Source organism: Drosophila innubila, chromosome X, assembly GCF_004354385.1.
Source record: "Drosophila innubila isolate TH190305 chromosome X, UK_Dinn_1.0, whole genome shotgun sequence".
Taxonomy (NCBI): Eukaryota; Metazoa; Arthropoda; class Insecta; order Diptera; family Drosophilidae; genus Drosophila; species Drosophila innubila.
Genome location: NC_047626.1, coordinates 25,485,904 through 25,503,832, shown reverse-complemented (window position 1 = coordinate 25,503,832; position 17,929 = coordinate 25,485,904). Strand labels below are relative to the sequence as shown.

Sequence of the window (17,929 nt, the reverse complement as noted above, 5' to 3'; positions counted from 1 at the left end):
GCTATCTTTTGCTTCTAATATTATTCCTAAAATTATGCAAAGCCTTTTTTAGACAATTTCTAAATTTTTAAGCTAGAAATTTTAAAAATTGTTCAAAATACTTACAGAATGAAATTTTTAACTTCTTTCCCTTTGGGCGACGAGCTTCAAAATTTCATTGAAAAATTCACCTTTATTTTATCTAATTTTAAATTTTAAATTTTTATCAAATTATGAATTTATTGAAAAGTTATTTCAATTTAGCAATTTGCATTACCTTACATTTAAATTCAGCTTCGCAGCGCCATCTGGGTCACATTTTTTTCTCTTAAAACTGTCAGCACTTACCAAGAGCCACTTAAAAAAAAGTTAGCAAAAATGCTCATAGATGGTGCCCCAAAATAAATTGAAGTGGACACCACCCGGAAGTTGCAACAGATGGCGCTAGCTGTAAAAAAAAAACAAAAACTGCAAACGGCGCGCAATTTAAATTTGTTTAGATTTTAGCAACAATTGGGAAAAAAATAAACAATTGAATAAAAAAAAGGTCCGTTTTTTATGAATGCTGAGAGTTAGTTGTGCCACAGAAGGAAAAGTTATGTAGTTTAATTGAATTTAATTAATACGAAAATTCGAAAAATTTCGAATCAAAATTGCATAATTTCTAGAAGCTCCAGATTATGACATGAATATGGGAATATATCTGCGAACTAAGCTTGCCAACCTTGTAGAGGAATAAAACAAGAGAGTAGCAACAATTTTGTTTAGTTTTTATTATTAAAAATTTGTTATATTGCCTTTCCATTGCTCATTTGCCAGTGACCATTTTATCTTTAATTTTTTTTATTACTTTTTCTGGTCGCTTTGTTATTGTTTTTATTGTATTTTGTTATTTTTTCATTAATAATTAATTTTGTATTTTGTTCTATTGCTTAATTCATTTCCATAGACAGAGAACACACTATGCAACAAGATGCCAAATCGAACAGAGAACATAGTGTAACATAGTTGAAGGGTTCGTAGAATTTGTTGCATAGTGTAATTTAATTGCAACTGTTGGTGTATTTCGCTTTTTGTTTGGTTTGAAAATAAAACAGAATTCATTGACATTCGTTTGTTTGTTCACATACACACACATATATGTTATATATTATTCGTGAATTTATAAACATAAATATATACAAAGTGTACTTCAATACAATTAAATTAAAAACAAATAAAAAAAATAGGTAAATGGGAAAAAATAATGTATCGAAATGAGCCTAAAACATAAATAACAAATAAGTACAAAACAAATATGGTTTAACAATTATTCAATTAATTAATGCATAAAATCAATGTACATATTGCGTTTGGCAAGCGAATTCTCGTTTGCAATATCCCCCGCCCCCCAACTCCTCAACTAATCAAATACATAATAATAATATTTTATACATAATTAATAATTAGCATCAACATTTATGCTTATTTATCCGATGTTTAATGCATATTTCGTAATCATTTCGTTTCGTTTAATTCATATTTTGTTGTGTTAGCCAAGATTTTTGTTTAAACTCTGGGCACGATTTATAGAGAGCGTTTCGATGATGCTGATAAAGGTGATGATTTGCATTTCTACAACACAATAATTAATATCAATTTTTTAACAAGAAGCGACAAATATTTTGAGCAATTTTTGAGTATTTTTCGCAGTGTCAGACCATAAATTTGCCAAAGATTCGTAAGTTACAAAACTAACATTATAGATAAGCAAATATATTTATATATACATATATATATATATATATATCTATAATCATGTTATGTTGCTTCGTTGTATCGTTGATTATTACTTGAGCAAATTTATTAGTTTAACAAACAGAAGATTAACTCGAATTGAAGCATTTGTAAATTGAGAAACATTCTTCATATCTTAAACTTATCTTATAATAATACACACATCTCTCTTTCTCTCTCTCTTTCTTTCACATTCTTACGGTCTCTCTCTCTATCTGAATGTTACATTTTTTTGGGGGAAATCACAGCTAAAAGGCAAGCATTAAAGTTATACAATTCTAGAATTTCATCACACTCGAATCGAATCGACATGTCGTGCACAAAGTTTGGAGCTGGCTGTTTTTTTGTTTGTTTGTTTGTTTTTGTCATTTGTTATCTATTATAATTGTTATAGTTATGCATAATTATATACATCTATTGTTTGTTTCTTGTATTTTCGTCTCTTGTTGCCTGTGTTGCTATTGTTTCTTGTTGTTTTTGTTTTTTACTTGGCTACGCATAATCATTTTAATTTATATAATATGTTTTGTTTTTGCATTTACTTTTCATTAATTAGTTAATATTTATAGTATAGCACCGAGTACAAAAAATGATCAATTAACAGAGTTTTGAATTTTGTTTTTTCGTCATCCTTTCGATTGTTTGTATGTTTTTTTTTACACAACAACAATTTGCTGTTGGTTTTGTTGTTGTGGTTTTAACGGTTTAAATGCCATTGCTCTTGTTTGCTGAATCATTTGTTTATCTGTTTTTAAATTCTACTACTTATATAATGTAATAATTTCTGTTTGCTTTCGCTTTCACTTTCGTCGTCATCATCGCATTCTGTTCCTGTTTTTTCTCCTGTCACAAGTCAATAATTATCATTTTTGTCGTCAGTTGTCTTGCTAAATTTTACATGGATCCCTCGCCGGAAATCTATCAAACAGAAACATTTACAAATGAGTATTAAGATGCATCAAATGAGGACCGAAGACTCACCTGCGAGTGCGAACTGTCGCTTTCCACCTGCTCGGAGTAGCAATGCTTATAGTTAAGATAGTCTAGAAGTCTTCTTGGTAATGGCAATGTCTGTATTAGATCCTTTCGTATAACCGCCTTTAGTATAACAAATCTGTAAGCAGAAGGATTATTTACAGAGTATACTTCTACACTGTTAAGCTGGTCAAAACTCACCTGCACATATGCTGCAAGCTTTGTACATGCTTAAATCTAGATACGGGATTGGTTAATTGCACACGCATTGGTCCATGTTCCGGCCGACGATGCAGAAAGAATAAATATCTGAAAAAATAGATTGCAGCATAGGTAAAGTTATTTCATTTTAACTGCAAATTAGTATAACTTACCTGCCACTACGCGAATGCTCGACGGCCTTCTCAATGAACTCGGTTATAGTTTGGGATTTGAACTTGGCATACGAGCCAAACGAGAATGTGCCTGAAGAGATGAAAGAGAGCGAGACAAACGATTATTAAATAATTTATAATTTTGAGGTTCACATTTAAATACATTCTGGTTTTGTTTGAAGAGACACGCGACGAGTAAGTATTTTAATTTTAACAAGTAAAATATGCAATAAATAATAAATCCAATTTCAATAAGTAAATATTGCAAACAGGGAATCAAATCGAATCGAATATCGGCTCGGAAAGAAGTATTTTGGTAAAAGTTTATGTTTCGGTATATGCTGTTTATATAAATTATGATAAAAGAAGTTGATTAAATGTTGAAACGTTGCGATTTGAATGTAAAGTGAATTAAGAGGTCAATCCATGATTAAAATAACGTTCCGTTGATCCGGCCATGGTCATGTTCATTTGTTCTTATTTGTTCATGTTGCCACTAAGCAAATAACCTATAGAGTTTTCATTTCATACAACGATAATGTCCATACAAACATTTACTACGGACATGAAAAAAAAAATCGTCCTCTTCGTAGTGTGAAATGAAAACTTAGTGATGTTACTCAACAAGAAGATGTTTGCTTAACAAAAAGGCGATTGCTCGCTTATATTACTCGGTCCACAATTTCAAATATTACACAATCTTAAATACTTTACTTTATTATGATTAAAACTAACGAGACATACCCTGGTCCTGCTCGATGCGCACATGGCGCACGCAGTTGTTCAGCTTGAAGCTCAACGAGAATATATAATGATCATCGGAGCTGTCGCGCACTATGAACGAGCCATCAGGCTCATTAGAAAGCACCTTCTCGGCGGCCTCACTCGACAATGGACCCCAATACCAGCCATACTGCAAAAGCAAAAGTGATAAGTAACGAGTGACGAGTAACGAGTAACGAGTAGCTTGTAGCGAGCTGCAACTTACGTCTTTGACCTTCTCAATACTTGAGGTAAACTGCAGCGCACGCGGCTCCTGAGCGGCGTTGCTCTTCTTTGGATCCTCCGTCTCCGTCTCGGCGGCATCAATGGCATAAGCTGCAAGGGTGTTTACTAAGATTAGTTTAACTTGCAACTTGGGGGCAACTTAGAAGAGACTCCTTACCCTTTTTTGGCAATGGCGGTAATGCACGTGATTGAAACTTTTTACGCAAATCGGCATTTGGTTCACTTCGATTGAGGCAATTGTTTGCCTCCTCTGTGGCATCTGTGGCACTTGCCGCACAACTGGCCGACGCTGCCGCTGCTGACGTCGAGTTGGCGCTGACAGCTGCCGCTGTTGCCGCCGCAGCCGCTGCAGCAGCGGCTGCATTCGCACGACAACGATTGTGATTGCTGCGACGAAAGCGAAAAATGCTACAAAACTTTTGCTTCAAGTTTAATGAGAATTGTGACTTTTTCTCCGTGTGCAAGACGTGTTTGTTGTTCGTGTTGTTGTGCAACAATTGATGGTCGTTTGTTGTGGCAAGCAGCAGCTTATCCGATGAGGTTGGCACCTGTGTTCCAGGTGTTTGTTGTTGTGCATAATTGCTGCCGTTGTTGCTGATGTTATTGTTGTTGTTATTATTATTATTAAGCTTATCATTGTCAATATTATGTTTGTTCTGTTTGCTCAGATATTTGGCGCTGCTCTCACCGCTGCTAGCACCACCGCCACCACCAGCACCAGCACCACCACTAGCATTATTGGTGGTGCGATTGGTGCCAATGCTGCTGCGCGTGCGCGCCGTCGTTGTTGTTGTATTTGTTGTATTGGTGGTATTTGTGGACACGCTCCAAATCGTCTCATTGCTCGACTTGACGGCCATGACTTTGGCATTGCCCATTGCTGAAGTGTTTAACATTTTGTTGTTGCCAGCAACACTTGCAACACCAGCAGCACCAACACCAACACCAATAGCAACATTGCCGCCTGCTGTCCAGGATGTTTTGCCAGCATCCGAATAGAGCGTATGATAGAATTGCTTCACTTCATCCAGTGTCATGTGCAACGGTTCCGCTTCACTTTGCTGCACAGGCGTACGATATTTACCATGCTTGCCACCACCTCCGCCTCCTCCTCCCTTGTCACCGCCATCGTCGCTCGTCTCAGTTGTGGCACCTGTGGCATAACGTTGCTTGCGCTTGTTACGTTTGTTGCGTCTGCTTGCCGCCTTGTGGTAAGCCGGTTGCTGCTTCTCCAATTGTTGTTGCTGCTTCTCCAATTGTTGTTGCTGCTGCTGCTGCTGCTGCTCGATCATGTCAACGGGAAAGGCATAAATATCCGAATCGATGGGTACATTATAGAAATCAGAGATCTCGCGCGTGAACAACGCATCATGAGACATTGCCTGTGTGATGAATATCGAATCGTCGGGTTTATTCGCCGACGAGACATTCAGTGAATTGTGCGAGCTGCTGAGACGACTGTTTAACGAGTTCCTTGAATTGGGACGCTGTCCGTGCTGATAATGTCCATGATGCTGATGATGATGATGATGCGCTGGATGATGATAATGCGAATGATGCGAATGATAATGACAATGACTCGTATGTCCCAATGGACTATAAAGCAATTGTCTACGCTGCAAGCTGCTGTTGTCCGTCTGCTGTGGAAGTTGTTGTTGCTGTCGTTGTTGTTGGGAATGTTGTTGCTGCAATGTTGCTGTTGCTGTTGCAGTTGCAGTTGTTGTTTGCCTGCTACGTGCACCATAGTATAAATCGTAGTCGTGTATTTCCGATAATCCAGCGCTATTGAAACGCTGCTGTGCCGCCGCCGCCTTGGCACTGGCAATGCTATCCTGTTCCGTGGGTATGGCCTTGAAGTAGCGCGTATGATCCTGATAATAGGGACACAGCGTTTGCTTAATCTTTATTATGGATACGGGCGGCGGCGGTGATGGCAACGATGGTGAGCAACTGCTTTGCTCTGAGGCCGCTTCCTCCTCCTCCTCCTCGTCCTCACCCTCATCAACATCATCATCATCATCGTCATCCTCGTCGAGCAGGTCTATGCTGTTGCCCAGCGAGCTGCTTATTATATTATTTGGCTCATCATATATATTATCCGAATGGCTATTTAATATGGAATCGCTTGAATACAGATGCTTATTAATGGCATACGATTCCTTGAGCGTACGCTCCTGCTGTTGATGCGGATGCGGATGTGAATGTGGATGCGGATGTGGATGCTGATGCTGGCACAGCATCGTCGTTGCGGTGGGCTGTGTGGTCACCACCACAGTGGCTGTGGCAGTGGCATGCGTCGTCCCCACATCGCGCGTTTCCGGCTTGGCCAGGAGCAGCACCAGCTCCTGGCTGGCGGCACCACTAGCAACCGCTGCACTGACCATGGTCACATCATCTTTCAGATGCTCAAACGATGACTGCGACGATGTCCAGCGTCGCAGGCTATTCACAATATTCTTGGAGATCGAACGCACCAGTGTCGTTTGCGGTGAATCCTGAAACTCTGGCGGCGGATCTATCGGTGCCAATGGACCCTTCTTCAGCGTATTAAAGTTCTCAGCACTCATGCCGCCCTCCGAGCAATTGTCCAGTGAATCAAACTGCGACACTTCGCCATCACTTTCCACCATCTGTTTAAAAAAGAGAAGTAGATGTACTCAATAAGACAACTAGTTAAAGTATATTCCATGTTAAACTTTACCTCAATTTCAAACTTGCACATGCCAATGCGATAGGAGTCACCGCTCGATATGGAGCTATTTGTGGTGAGGGGAACTCCACTGTCATCGCTCAGCGATGCAGCCGCATTCAGTTCGATGCTGTTGGCGCTGACCAGTTCATGATCTCGTTGTGTTGCGGGCGGGGGCATCATGCTGCTGAAGCTGTCGCTGCTGCAAATGCTAACGGTCACTCCGTTTTGAATTCCATTTCCACTCCCACTTCCAGTTCCAGTTCCGTTTCCGGTGGTGATTGTTGCTGTTGTTGTTGTTGTTGTTGTCGTTGTGGTACCATTGCCATTGCAGAGAGGATTCTGATTAAGGCTCTGGTTTTGATTACCATTCTCCTTAAGCTTAATGGACGATTCCATGTTATGTGTCTGCCTGTGTCTGTCTGTCTGTCTGTCTGTGTGTGTGTGTGTGTGGTGTATGTTTGAGTGTGTGCTGCAAATTGTAAGAAGAAAACATGTAAGAACACGCTAGATTTAATTTAAACCGATCGACTATAAAATAGTTTAAAGCTGCAGTGGTATAAAAACTACAGCATATATTTAGGCGCTAGTGTTAAAGAACTTCAAACAAACATTAACTACCATTATATTTATCCGTTCTTAATGCAATTTACTAGCACGATTGACAATAATACAAGTGAATGATCACTATTAAATTGAATGCTTTATCTTAAAAAGTGTGGGAGAGCTGAAGTGTTTTCCGGAAGGGCGGAAAACACTGTGATGTTCGCGGAGATCGAATTTGGTAGCCCCTGCTCTTATAGTCTCTGAGATCAGACAGACAGACGCGTTGGTTAGAAACTCAAAACAGCCATAGTTACCGATATATATATCTACGATCTTGATGCGACTAATTGGAATGAATGAATAAAATATAGGGGAATGATCACAAGCAAACAAAATTGTTTTATCTTATAAACTGTGAGAGTGTTGGAGTATTTTCCCGTTACAAGGGGCGTAAAAAGGAGTGGCGATGTTTAAAAAAAAACTGCGATGTCCGTGGAAATAATATAATATAATAATATGTATGATTGAAGCTCTCTAATATTTGATATCGAGAGTTAATGTTGATCAGGAATATATGTATAGCATGTATATAATTTATGCGATCTGCCACGCCTCCTTCTCCCTGTTATATACATTGCAACGAAAGCAATACAGACTAATTGCTTGATTGCAAAATTGAACCATTTTCGAGTTCGACTTTTGATTCATTTATGGCACTTCGATTTAAAATGGTACTGATTGTGTATTGTGAGCATACATATTTTTGCATGAATGCTAAGTGGATTAATTGATTGATTGATTAATTGATGACACACATCGCACACATTACATGACCTTTGGGTGCGGCGAAGTTGATGCAGTTGCTGCTGCTGCTGCATGCAGCGAATGCACCGAATTGAAGGTCAATGACAGTTGCGTGCGCCACCCCACGACCATCCACCTCCCCTTCTCCCAACCACCAACCTCTCCTCTGCCACCGTCGAACGTTTCGACAGCATTTGCTTGTGCGCAGAAAACTGTTGCCAATTTAGTAGTAGATTTTGGGCGTAGATTTTTTTTTGCTACCTTTTTAGAAAATGCGCTGACGCCTTCGCTGGTAATTTAAAAATTCACACACTCACATGAATACAAATACATTCTAGCATCCACCCACACACACACACATATATGCTAACACAAGACCAAAACATTTGAGTGCGTAAAAAATGCTGCGGTGTGTGTAATACGCTAGCTCACACATACACATACACATGTACACACACACACACACATGCAGCACCGCCCAGCAGAAACAGCCCAAAAGGAGTAGCCGGGAAATGCGACGCTGTTTCGCTGCCACTGCCGACGTCGCTGCTGCTGCTGCTGTCGTCGTCGTCGTCGTCGCCTTCGTAGTAAGTCGTGCGCTGTAGTAATTTTTTTATGATAGCTGAAAGCCGCTGCCGCTATTTTAATGCGAATGCAGGCAGTCAAGCGTTATTGCATTGCACTTATATATTTTGACATCTACAGCGACAGCGAGTGAGAGCGAGCTAACAAGCGGCTTTGAGTGGGAGAGATAGTGATAACAAATATTCTTATTAGAATTTTTGTCACTTTGTATATACACAACTGGGCACACACACACTCGCATTTGCACTCGCATGCACATACACACCGACACACATACATACATACGTAGGAAACGACGCAGCAGCAGCTCACATGCACGTAACACCTTTGCTTAATTTAATTATTGCTCTCCTGGCTCTCGCGTACTCACTGCCAGACACTAATACACACAAATCCACACGCACATTTTGACATTTATACGAGTGTCGCACACAAACACACACACACACACATATATAGATAAAATGCAATAGCATTCATGACAATTCCACGGCGCATACAATTTTCATTGCACTTGCCTTCTTGCTCTGGCTCTGGCTCTCTTGCCTGCCTGTGACTTCTCTCCAACGCCTACAGATCGCACTTATTGCTTAACACACGCACTTTGATAATAAACACATATTGATTGCTTGCATTTGCACACATTGCAATTGTTTTTCGGCTGCTGCTTTCAATTTCAGCATTATTTTATTCGCCCAAAACTTCGACGTCGTTTCAGCGTCGTCTCCCGTGCACTGTTGCCAGCTTAGCTATTTTATAGCTGGTTCTGGCTATTTTCAGAGTTCGTTTGCTAGAAACATTTCAAGATTGCCATTAGCTGGAAATCTAGCTATTTTGAATTTATTTTCAGCTCAGTTTTGTCCACAAAAACAAATTTAGATGCTTTCCAGCCAGAAACAGCTTGACAACACTGGTGTGGAAACACTGTTTTAATCCAAAGGTTGCCACCCGGTCCAAAGGCCACCCTGCAACATTTTCCGTTTCAGCAACATGTACCAATTTAAGTACAATGGCAAAAATGATAACTTGGAAAATAATTACCTTTTCTTTTAAAATTAATGTTTGCATAATTTTTGTTACAATCCATCTATTTTGTTAACTTCTATCTCCTTGGTGTGACGAACTTTAAGGCTTTATTAAAATGTTTTACTTAATTTTATCTAATTTCGAATTTTAAATTTTCAATGTAATATTAATTTACTGAAAAGTTATTGCATTTTAAAACTGAATTAGCTTACAAAAATTTGTGATCAAATTATTCATGTGACTTGCTGACAGCAGAATGAAGCACAATTTATGTGACGCCAATGTGAACACTTTGTCACAAATTAACATAGATCGTATGGTCACAGTGTGAAGCTAACAATATTTACAATTTATCGATAACATGAGAGAATTTGAAATTCAAATTTTAAAGTTTTCCCAGACATATAAAAAATTATTAATTTTATAGAATTTTGTTCAAATTTATTCACATTTAATGCAAGAACAAAGACAATTAACTTATATACTACAAGAAAAAAACCAAATTGAAGCCAACAAGATCAATTAACACACAGCGACTTCATTAAATGCAAACTGATCTGAGTGAGTTTTGATCCTGTTTAGGGCATCATACGCAGGGCACCGTCCAGGCGGATGATCTCGCCGTTGAGCAGTGGGTTCTCATAGATGGCCTGCACCAGATGGGCGTACTCACTGGGCTCGCCCAGGCGCTGGGGGAAGGGTATCGACTTGGCCAGAAAGCCGCGCACCTTCTCGGGCAGGGCAGCCAACATGGGTGTGTTGAACAAACCAGGAGCAATGGTGCAGATGCGGATTCCCTGCGTGCTCAGGTCCCGGGCAATGGGCAGGGTCATGCCCACAACGGCTGCCTTGGATGCCGCATAGGCGGCCTGTCCGATCTGACCATCGTAGGCGGCAACCGAAGCGGTGTTCACGATGACACCACGTTGACCATCCTGGTTGGGTGCATTGGTACCCATCAGACCCGCCGACAGGCGAATCACATTGAACGTGCCCACGGTATTAATGTTGATCACGCGCTGGAAATCCTCCAGTTTGTGGGCCACGTTCTTATTGAAGTTGTACGTCTTCACAGCAGTTGCTGTGCCGGCACAGTTGACCGTGAGGTCGAGGCGACCAAACTTATCCTTGGCCGTCTGGATGGCAGCACTCACATCCTTCTCGGAGGTCACATCCACGGGCACAAACACCACATTGTCGCCCAGTTCCTTGGCCACTTCGTTGCCCTTCGACGACGGCAGATCGGCGAGCACAACACTCGCTCCCTGCCTCGCCAGTCGCTCGGCTGTGGCACGGCCCAGGCCGGAGGCTCCACCAGTCACCAAGGAGACAACGTTCTACAAAAAGCCGAATGTTTGATTACAAAAATTTCTATATTTTTTTATTCTTTCAATCATAATTTTTCAGAAAAAAATATAATCCATATTATAATGATTAGTTCTTGAGTATTATTTTTTACCTAAAAATAAAACTCAAGTAGTTAATTTGACTTTTTCAAGGGATTTATCGTCTATTTGTATGGGCCCAAATAAATAAAAAATGGTAGCCCAAATTCTTAATTTTCAGTCAATTCTTCAATGATTTCACCAAGAAACCATTGTTTTAAATCAATTTTTATTTATTTATAGCATGCTATTATTATCATATCGTTAGTGCTTTTAGTTCAATTCTGACAAGATTGGTATCAAAACTCTTCTTAGGACAAGGATTTTTAAAATTTCGGAGAACCAATTCTCGTTAAAACATAATTTTTCTCCATGCCAAGACTAAAAACACAACATTTTTCAACTCAAAAAACTTATTAATATTCCTAAATTGAGTAATTGTTTATTATATATGTATCAGTTAAGGCTAAAATTCGGGACCTCAATGGACAGCGAATGATCATGAATTCTCTTAAAATGTGTCTGCGGTTTCTTCTTAAATGCATTCAATTAAGTACATATAAACAATTAAGAAAATGCAATTAAAGAGCAGTTTCGGACTTTGTTATGAATCATGTGTGCCAAGTTTCATAGACTCTGGCTTTTAAATTGCTTGTGTAAATTTGATGTTTTTATTTCGATTTCGAAATTAATTCACATATAAGGAGTCTACATACAAAATCTGAATCTTCTAGCTCTTCTGATGTTGATAAAAAATATGTACAGTATATCAAGTCATTGTTTTGACAACGAAATGTTATGAATATTTATTAATTTTTAATTTAACTTGTTTTAAGAACAATATTATAAGAAACGCAAAAGTAATACAAAAACAGGTTTTATTTTCAAAATAAATATGCGAATTTTTAAATTTGTCAAAACAGTCACTCGATTCTCGTCTGTTGCAAACATTTGCACAAACTTAATATACCCTCGGCACAGGGTATACAAAGTGCTGTGTGTCAAACTGATTTAGCTCATTTCACGTTCATCTGCCCTATAAATTTGATAAAAATGTACCAAGGATTTTTGTGATTATTGTGTAACGATAACGGTGCGCGTGAATGTTTGCGGTACAAGGTACACATAACATACAGTTATTCTTAGCAGACAATGGTCGTCCCAATTGGACTTTGCACCCGGCAGAAGCAAATAATTTGCTGTCCCCAGACTCTTTATTTGCATTATCAGCATTGTAAACGAGAGCAGTCTGTTTATATTGTTGTAAGTTCAATGTGCGATTCTTACCTTGATCATATTGATGCTTTTGGGTTAAATTAAAAACAATTGATTGAGCAACTGTGGAGAAATCTGGAAGACTGGAAAAACACCGGTTGCTGTTGCTGCTCTGCAGTGTTGCCAACCTTTTAGAGGAAAAATAGGTGCTGCCAACCTGTTTTAATGGTCATGTCGCAAGAAAAAACGGGCTGGCAGGCTTGGTTCACGGATTAAAGCCAATTTTTAATATTGTGATCGATTTCCGAAATTTATTAAAATATAAAATTTCTATAATTTTTAAGGTAAAATTTGTTATAGGAATAATAGCTGAAAAAATATTAATAGCTATCAAAAATCTAAGTTGGCAACATTGGATGCTGTTGGAGTGCTCTGACGACCAGGGCTGTTGAATAACTATAGATAACTTGTTTCGATCTATCCTTAATACACCAACCTCTATCGATATATGTGTATCGCTATATCGTCGCAATATAACAACACAACGACGTAGCTGGTTCACACTGTGTTACGCTGTGACGATGTAGACTTTAACTATTATTATCCCATTTTCTTGTGTGCACAATTTGTTTGTTAATATAGCGTTAATATATAGCGTTAACGCTAAAAAAAAAAAATATTCATTACTGTGACAGTTGATTTCTGTGGCACTATGACACTAAGATGCGACAAATTGTGCCGCAATGTAAACATAGCATTGTGTAATTGAACTTATCGATTAGAGCTCGTGGGGTTCAATTTACATATCGGTTAACCAATGGTTAATCGGAACCTTAAAGAATATAAATAAATTACTAAGGCGATAAAAATGTTGTTGTGGTTGCTTATTTGTAACCGCTTTGTACAATTTGTGTATTCTTTTCAAACGTTAACGACTTATCTGACTGTCCCGATTAATGATTGTAATTATCGATAATTCAGGGCTGCTTGTGATCAGCTGATTCGCTTTACTGTTTTGTTTTATTTATCCGTAGTACCGTTGACTCGTTGCTTCTATGAAACGCAAAAAACTTGAGCGTTGGAAATCGCACAATGGATGGACAAAAAAGTGTTGGTAGCTTAAACATAGCTACAAAAAGACCAATTGATGATGAAGCCAAGCTTAGAACTATCAACATGCGTCGAGAACAATGTGAGTATAGATTGCTTATAACTGTTGCAACGGTTAATAAATAATTTGACATTTTTCGACATGTTTCACAGTGAGCACCAATAATAAACAACCAGCTCAAGATCGACTTAAGCGTTTACAGACAAAACTAAAGCAAGTGAATAACAAAAAACCAGAAAAAGACAGAATTGCAGTTAAGAAAACCAACAGGAATAGCAGCAGTAACTCTCCCAATACCAATGTAAGCAATAACAACCAACAATTCCAAGTCAAAACTTTAGTGGAAACATCGATACCTGAATCAAACCGATATGCGGAGAAACTAAGGACTTGGTCCTATGTCGACAAGCCGAAGATCGGACAGCCATATGAATCAGTTAACTCCTCTGCGAGTGGCTTCAACAAAAGTCGGACGATTCCGAATCCCTTCGCCAATCGTGGCAGCAGCAGAAATGCCTGGGCAAAGCCCAAAGCGCTCCTCGATGCCAGCAATAGGCTGGAAGTCAATCGTTCCACAAGTGGTAAGTGATCTATGAAGAGGAAGCTTGAAATAGTTAAAAAAAATATATATGGGCAATGGGCAAACGGAAAATTGATCTTAAACTAACGTCTTGTGAAATTTTCTTGCAGAAACATTTTCAAGTTACTTATTTAAAAATTTTACGCATAAATTAGTTCATTAGTTTGAGCATGCCGACTGCATCTTTGAATAAATTAAGTATTTCCATATTTTTGCCTGTTTTGCCAAAAGTTGACTTCCAAAATGAAGTGTTTGTACTATAATGATTTTTTGAAGATGTCTTTCTTTTAGGAACAAAAAATTAATTAAACTGCAAGGAAAACACTTTAATTCTAGTAATAAAGCTTCTTGGTGACTTAAAAAGTTAAAAAGTAATTCATACGAAGTAAACAAAAAGCATAAAAAACATAATGGAAATTAAAAAAAAAAACTTAATATTTTTAAATCAAACCAAAAATATTATTAAGAAATATCATTACATAACATTTTAAGATTAATTGCATCAAAATATTCGTTCACGTTTCGCTGAAATCAGTATTTGAACAGGTCACCGAAAAAACTAATTCTGTTTAAATAGCGTGCGAATGCCTTAGTTTTTTGAAATTTTTTTGAAAATGAACAATTGCCCAAAATCCACCTTAGCACCAAAAATAGTGCTAATCAAGACCTATAAGTTTCGCCTTTTGTCACAATAAATAATGTTTTCACTTTGAATGCGTACGAGTGTCGCATTCGACATTAGAGAATTACCCATATGTATATATCAAAACTAGTTAGTCATTAGCTTTATTACAACAATTAATCATTAGTCTTACGTATTATCATCTCTCTGAATTCTTATGATTTTCTGCGATTGTTCGTTTTAAAGATGGTTAAAAAAAATCCGATACATTCATTCGCATGTTACAAAAACAGAAGCTGCTCTCACGGTGAATAGTTTAAACATTGATATAGCCTAAATCTGATGGAATATTTAAAAGTAACAAATTTTCAAATGTCATGCATAAATGCATCTTTATTAAGTTTTTTATTTGATTCAAAAATATTAAATACTTTATTTATAATTTATTGTTATTCACTGTCGCACTCTAAAATTGTGTTTCTTCATAAAGTATGATGTTCTTTTTTATTAAGTTTGAAAAATATATATAAGCTTTTTAAAACGTTAACAAACTTTTAAGAATTATTATTATCAGAATTCATTAATTATAGTATTATTATTATTCACTTTCTCTGCATGGTCGAATGTACATACACTCCGTTTTGAAAATCAATTTTGAAGAAAACAGGCAAAAATATAGAAAAACTAAATTCATTCAAAGAAGCAGTCAGCCTGACCATAAGAAAATTAATTCATGTGTACAATGTTAAGGAAAGTAACTAAAAAATGTTTTTTGTTTTAATTTTTAAATTTTTCTGCGGTTGGCATTTCTCTGAATATGCCCATATGTAGACAAAAATCCAGTTTATTGGTTGAATTTTGTTTCTACAAATTTTTATATATCTATACAAGTGAACATTAAAGCATTATCTCTGAATTAGACCAAGATAAACTGTGTTTATAATTTTTTAACATTATTCTGTTTCCCGCAACATTTTTCTAACTGACGAAAAGAATTTTGCCGCATTTCCTTCATAAAAATATTACTGTTTTTATTCAAAATTTTTATTTTTTTTTTATTCTTTTTGGATGCAGCCAACCAACGACTGGCCCTGCTACGTGAATCTCTCCAGCAGAAACATAAGGAGAGCATTAGCACGATGAACACCAACAACAACACCACCAACACCAACAACAACAGCAATAACAATCAATTGATGAAACTGCCAGCCGAAACTGCCCCAAAAATCATTAAACCCGAAAAGACAATCAATTTTCCAAACAATAATTTATCAACTGATGAAATGGAGCCCATGGACATAGACTGTGATCAGCAGGAAGAGGTGACAACTAATAGCACTGTGGTGGGTACAATAAGGAATTCTCTTCCGAATAACCTTAGTTTATCTGCTTATTTAAAATATAGAGTATGTCAAGTAATTGTTTATAAAAAAAATTCACAAATTATTATTATATACAAATTTAGTTCCTTTTTTTTCCTATGTATTTTTTTATGGTTCGAAGAACATTCAAAAATAAAAATTAATTTGACAAAGTATTAATTTTTTGTAGTTATTTATTTATTAAACCCCAATATAACTTTATTGAGCTTATTTTAAGAACCACATAGAAATTACTTATCCATAAAATAAGATAAATATTAAAACCAAAGAAAATTTATCTCAATGATTTTATGTGCAATTTTTTCTTTGTCGAAAGAATTACTTGACATACTGTATACTTCAAGTTATCCTATTTGAACTATCCTTTGATGTATAATAATTATTTTATGCTTCAGGTGGGTTTAAATGGGAGCACAACGGTTTCGACAAAGGAAGAACATTCGGATAGACCTTTGCTGGAATGGATATCATCAGAACAGGAGCTACCCAAACGTCTCGAGGATCATATGTATTTTGTGCTGGACACAAATGTGCTCATGAACAATCTGGCGTTTGTGGAGGATCTGAGCCGAGTGGCATTGGGGGAAACTAGTGGCAGTATGCTTTTCATACCCTATATTGTCATCAAGGAACTGGATAAGCTCAAGGACAGACGCAGCGAGGATTCACTTAAGCGCACAGCTGCCATTCGTGCTATACACTATCTGAACAACAAGTTCGACGATAGCCTCAAGATTCAGGGTGAGCATAGCTATGAAATTGAACATGTTCCATGATTTTTACGTTCTTTCTCGCATTACCAATTAGCTCAATCTGCGCTGGAGGAGGCAGAACATTTGATCGAGGTGGATTCTGCAGATGATAGCATTGTTAACTGTTGCCTACAGTTGATGGCCCAGGTGCCCAATCTGATGCTCCTGACCAACGATGCCAATTTGCGCCTTAAAGCCAACGCCTCATCGATATTAGTTTCGTGCCGTTCCGATTTGTTGAATGACTATCGGGAGAAATTTGATGCATTACCAGTATAACGATAACACTGCCGTCTGGCGATGATGATGAGGTGAAGACTGCATCTGTGATAGGCATTTGTCGGATGGCAGAACAGGAGCAAGTAGGAAGTGAGGAGTAGGAGAATATGGTGGAGATAAAGTAACCACTGCACCGCGGCCAACATGAAGTACAATCGCATCTAATCAAACCAAACATCAATATAGATAGATATCTATCTATACAACTTTTAGTCTACACAGTCATCATACATGTAGATATGTATATACATACCTCACCACATACATTACATCACAAAACAAATCGTACACTGAATTATAAACTTTGAAGTTTATACAATAAGAAATCCGCCTCGTTCTATTTACATTTTGATAAGCCATATACTTATTGCCCTTGAATCTGACACTGTTCGGGGTGTTTTGTCTTTATAAACAGTTTTGCAGCGGAAAATCAAATGTAAATAATGTTCAAATATGTCAAATACTAAATAAAGTATTTCTTTTCAAAATGTGTGTAATATTGTAGTTTATAATAGAACCAATAGTTTATCAAAGATGTGCTAGTTTGTTATAGATTCGATACAGAGCTCCATTTATTATTTAGTTCATAATTTATTTTACAAATCTGAAATCTTTAAACTGTTTAAATTTAACAGATCACAAATTGTATAACAAATTGGATAATAAGATTCACAATACTGAAAGAAATTTCTCTTAAAAAAATAATATTTTATCGATTACAATTGTTTACAATTAATCTTTTGTTTTATATTAGTTTTAACATTTTAGAAAAGAACTGATTGCTTATAAAATGTCTAATAGTTTGTAATAGATTTGTTAAACCATCTGATATCTCACTTTA

General features: G+C 37.2%; 3 protein-coding genes across 4 annotated transcripts; 1 reads left to right on the top strand and 2 right to left on the bottom strand.

The window, feature by feature from the left end:
- Positions 1-890: 890 nt before the first annotated feature.
- Positions 891-9,500, bottom strand: LOC117793645 (putative uncharacterized protein DDB_G0277255). 2 transcript variants are annotated; one of them, XM_034634017.1, is made up of 9 exons: positions 9,255-9,500; positions 6,814-7,273; positions 4,270-6,742; positions 4,093-4,217; positions 3,849-4,017; positions 3,105-3,195; positions 2,932-3,039; positions 2,737-2,869; positions 891-2,673 (listed from the first exon to the last, which is right to left on the bottom strand). In XM_034634017.1, exons 2-9 carry the CDS (start codon positions 7,198-7,200, stop codon positions 2,650-2,652), a joined length of 3,510 nt encoding a protein of 1,169 aa, XP_034489908.1. In that variant the 5' UTR covers positions 7,201-7,273; positions 9,255-9,500; the 3' UTR covers positions 891-2,649. The 2 variants fall into 2 exon arrangements, with proteins under 2 accessions (XP_034489908.1, XP_034489909.1); XM_034634018.1 differs by having other exon boundaries at positions 4,093-4,202.
- A 677-nt stretch (positions 9,501-10,177) lies between these two features.
- LOC117793649 (3-hydroxyacyl-CoA dehydrogenase type-2) lies at positions 10,178-12,545 on the bottom strand. Its single transcript, XM_034634023.1, has 2 exons — positions 12,435-12,545; positions 10,178-11,099 (listed from the first exon to the last, which is right to left on the bottom strand). The coding sequence occupies exons 1-2, from the start codon at positions 12,441-12,443 to the stop codon at positions 10,341-10,343; spliced, it is 768 nt and encodes a 255-aa protein (XP_034489914.1). The 5' UTR covers positions 12,444-12,545; the 3' UTR covers positions 10,178-10,340.
- An 840-nt stretch (positions 12,546-13,385) lies between these two features.
- LOC117793648 (probable serine/threonine-protein kinase DDB_G0272254) lies at positions 13,386-17,578 on the top strand. The gene is made up of 5 exons (XM_034634022.1): positions 13,386-13,554; positions 13,626-14,054; positions 15,750-16,018; positions 16,453-16,798; positions 16,865-17,578. Exons 1-5 carry the CDS (start codon positions 13,455-13,457, stop codon positions 17,086-17,088), a joined length of 1,368 nt encoding a protein of 455 aa, XP_034489913.1. The 5' UTR covers positions 13,386-13,454; the 3' UTR covers positions 17,089-17,578.
- The last annotated feature ends 351 nt before the right edge of the window (positions 17,579-17,929 follow it).

Excerpts from the sequence above, each read along its gene's own strand:
- LOC117793645 (XM_034634017.1), bottom strand. The coding sequence starts at position 7,200 with ATGGAATCGTCCATTAAGCTTAAGGAGAATGGTAATCAAAACCAGAGC. Across the intron at positions 6,743-6,813 it reads TGTGCAAGTTTGAAATTGAG|ATGGTGGAAAGTGATGGCGA; the intron begins GTAAAGTTTAAC and ends TTTTTTAAACAG. Across the intron at positions 2,870-2,931 it reads AGCTTGCAGCATATGTGCAG|ATTTGTTATACTAAAGGCGG; the intron begins GTGAGTTTTGAC and ends TTCTGCTTACAG.
- LOC117793648 (XM_034634022.1), top strand. The coding sequence starts at position 13,455 with ATGGATGGACAAAAAAGTGTTGGTAGCTTAAACATAGCTACAAAAAGA. Across the intron at positions 13,555-13,625 it reads CAACATGCGTCGAGAACAAT|TGAGCACCAATAATAAACAA; the intron begins GTGAGTATAGAT and ends CATGTTTCACAG. Across the intron at positions 16,799-16,864 it reads CGATAGCCTCAAGATTCAGG|CTCAATCTGCGCTGGAGGAG; the intron begins GTGAGCATAGCT and ends ATTACCAATTAG.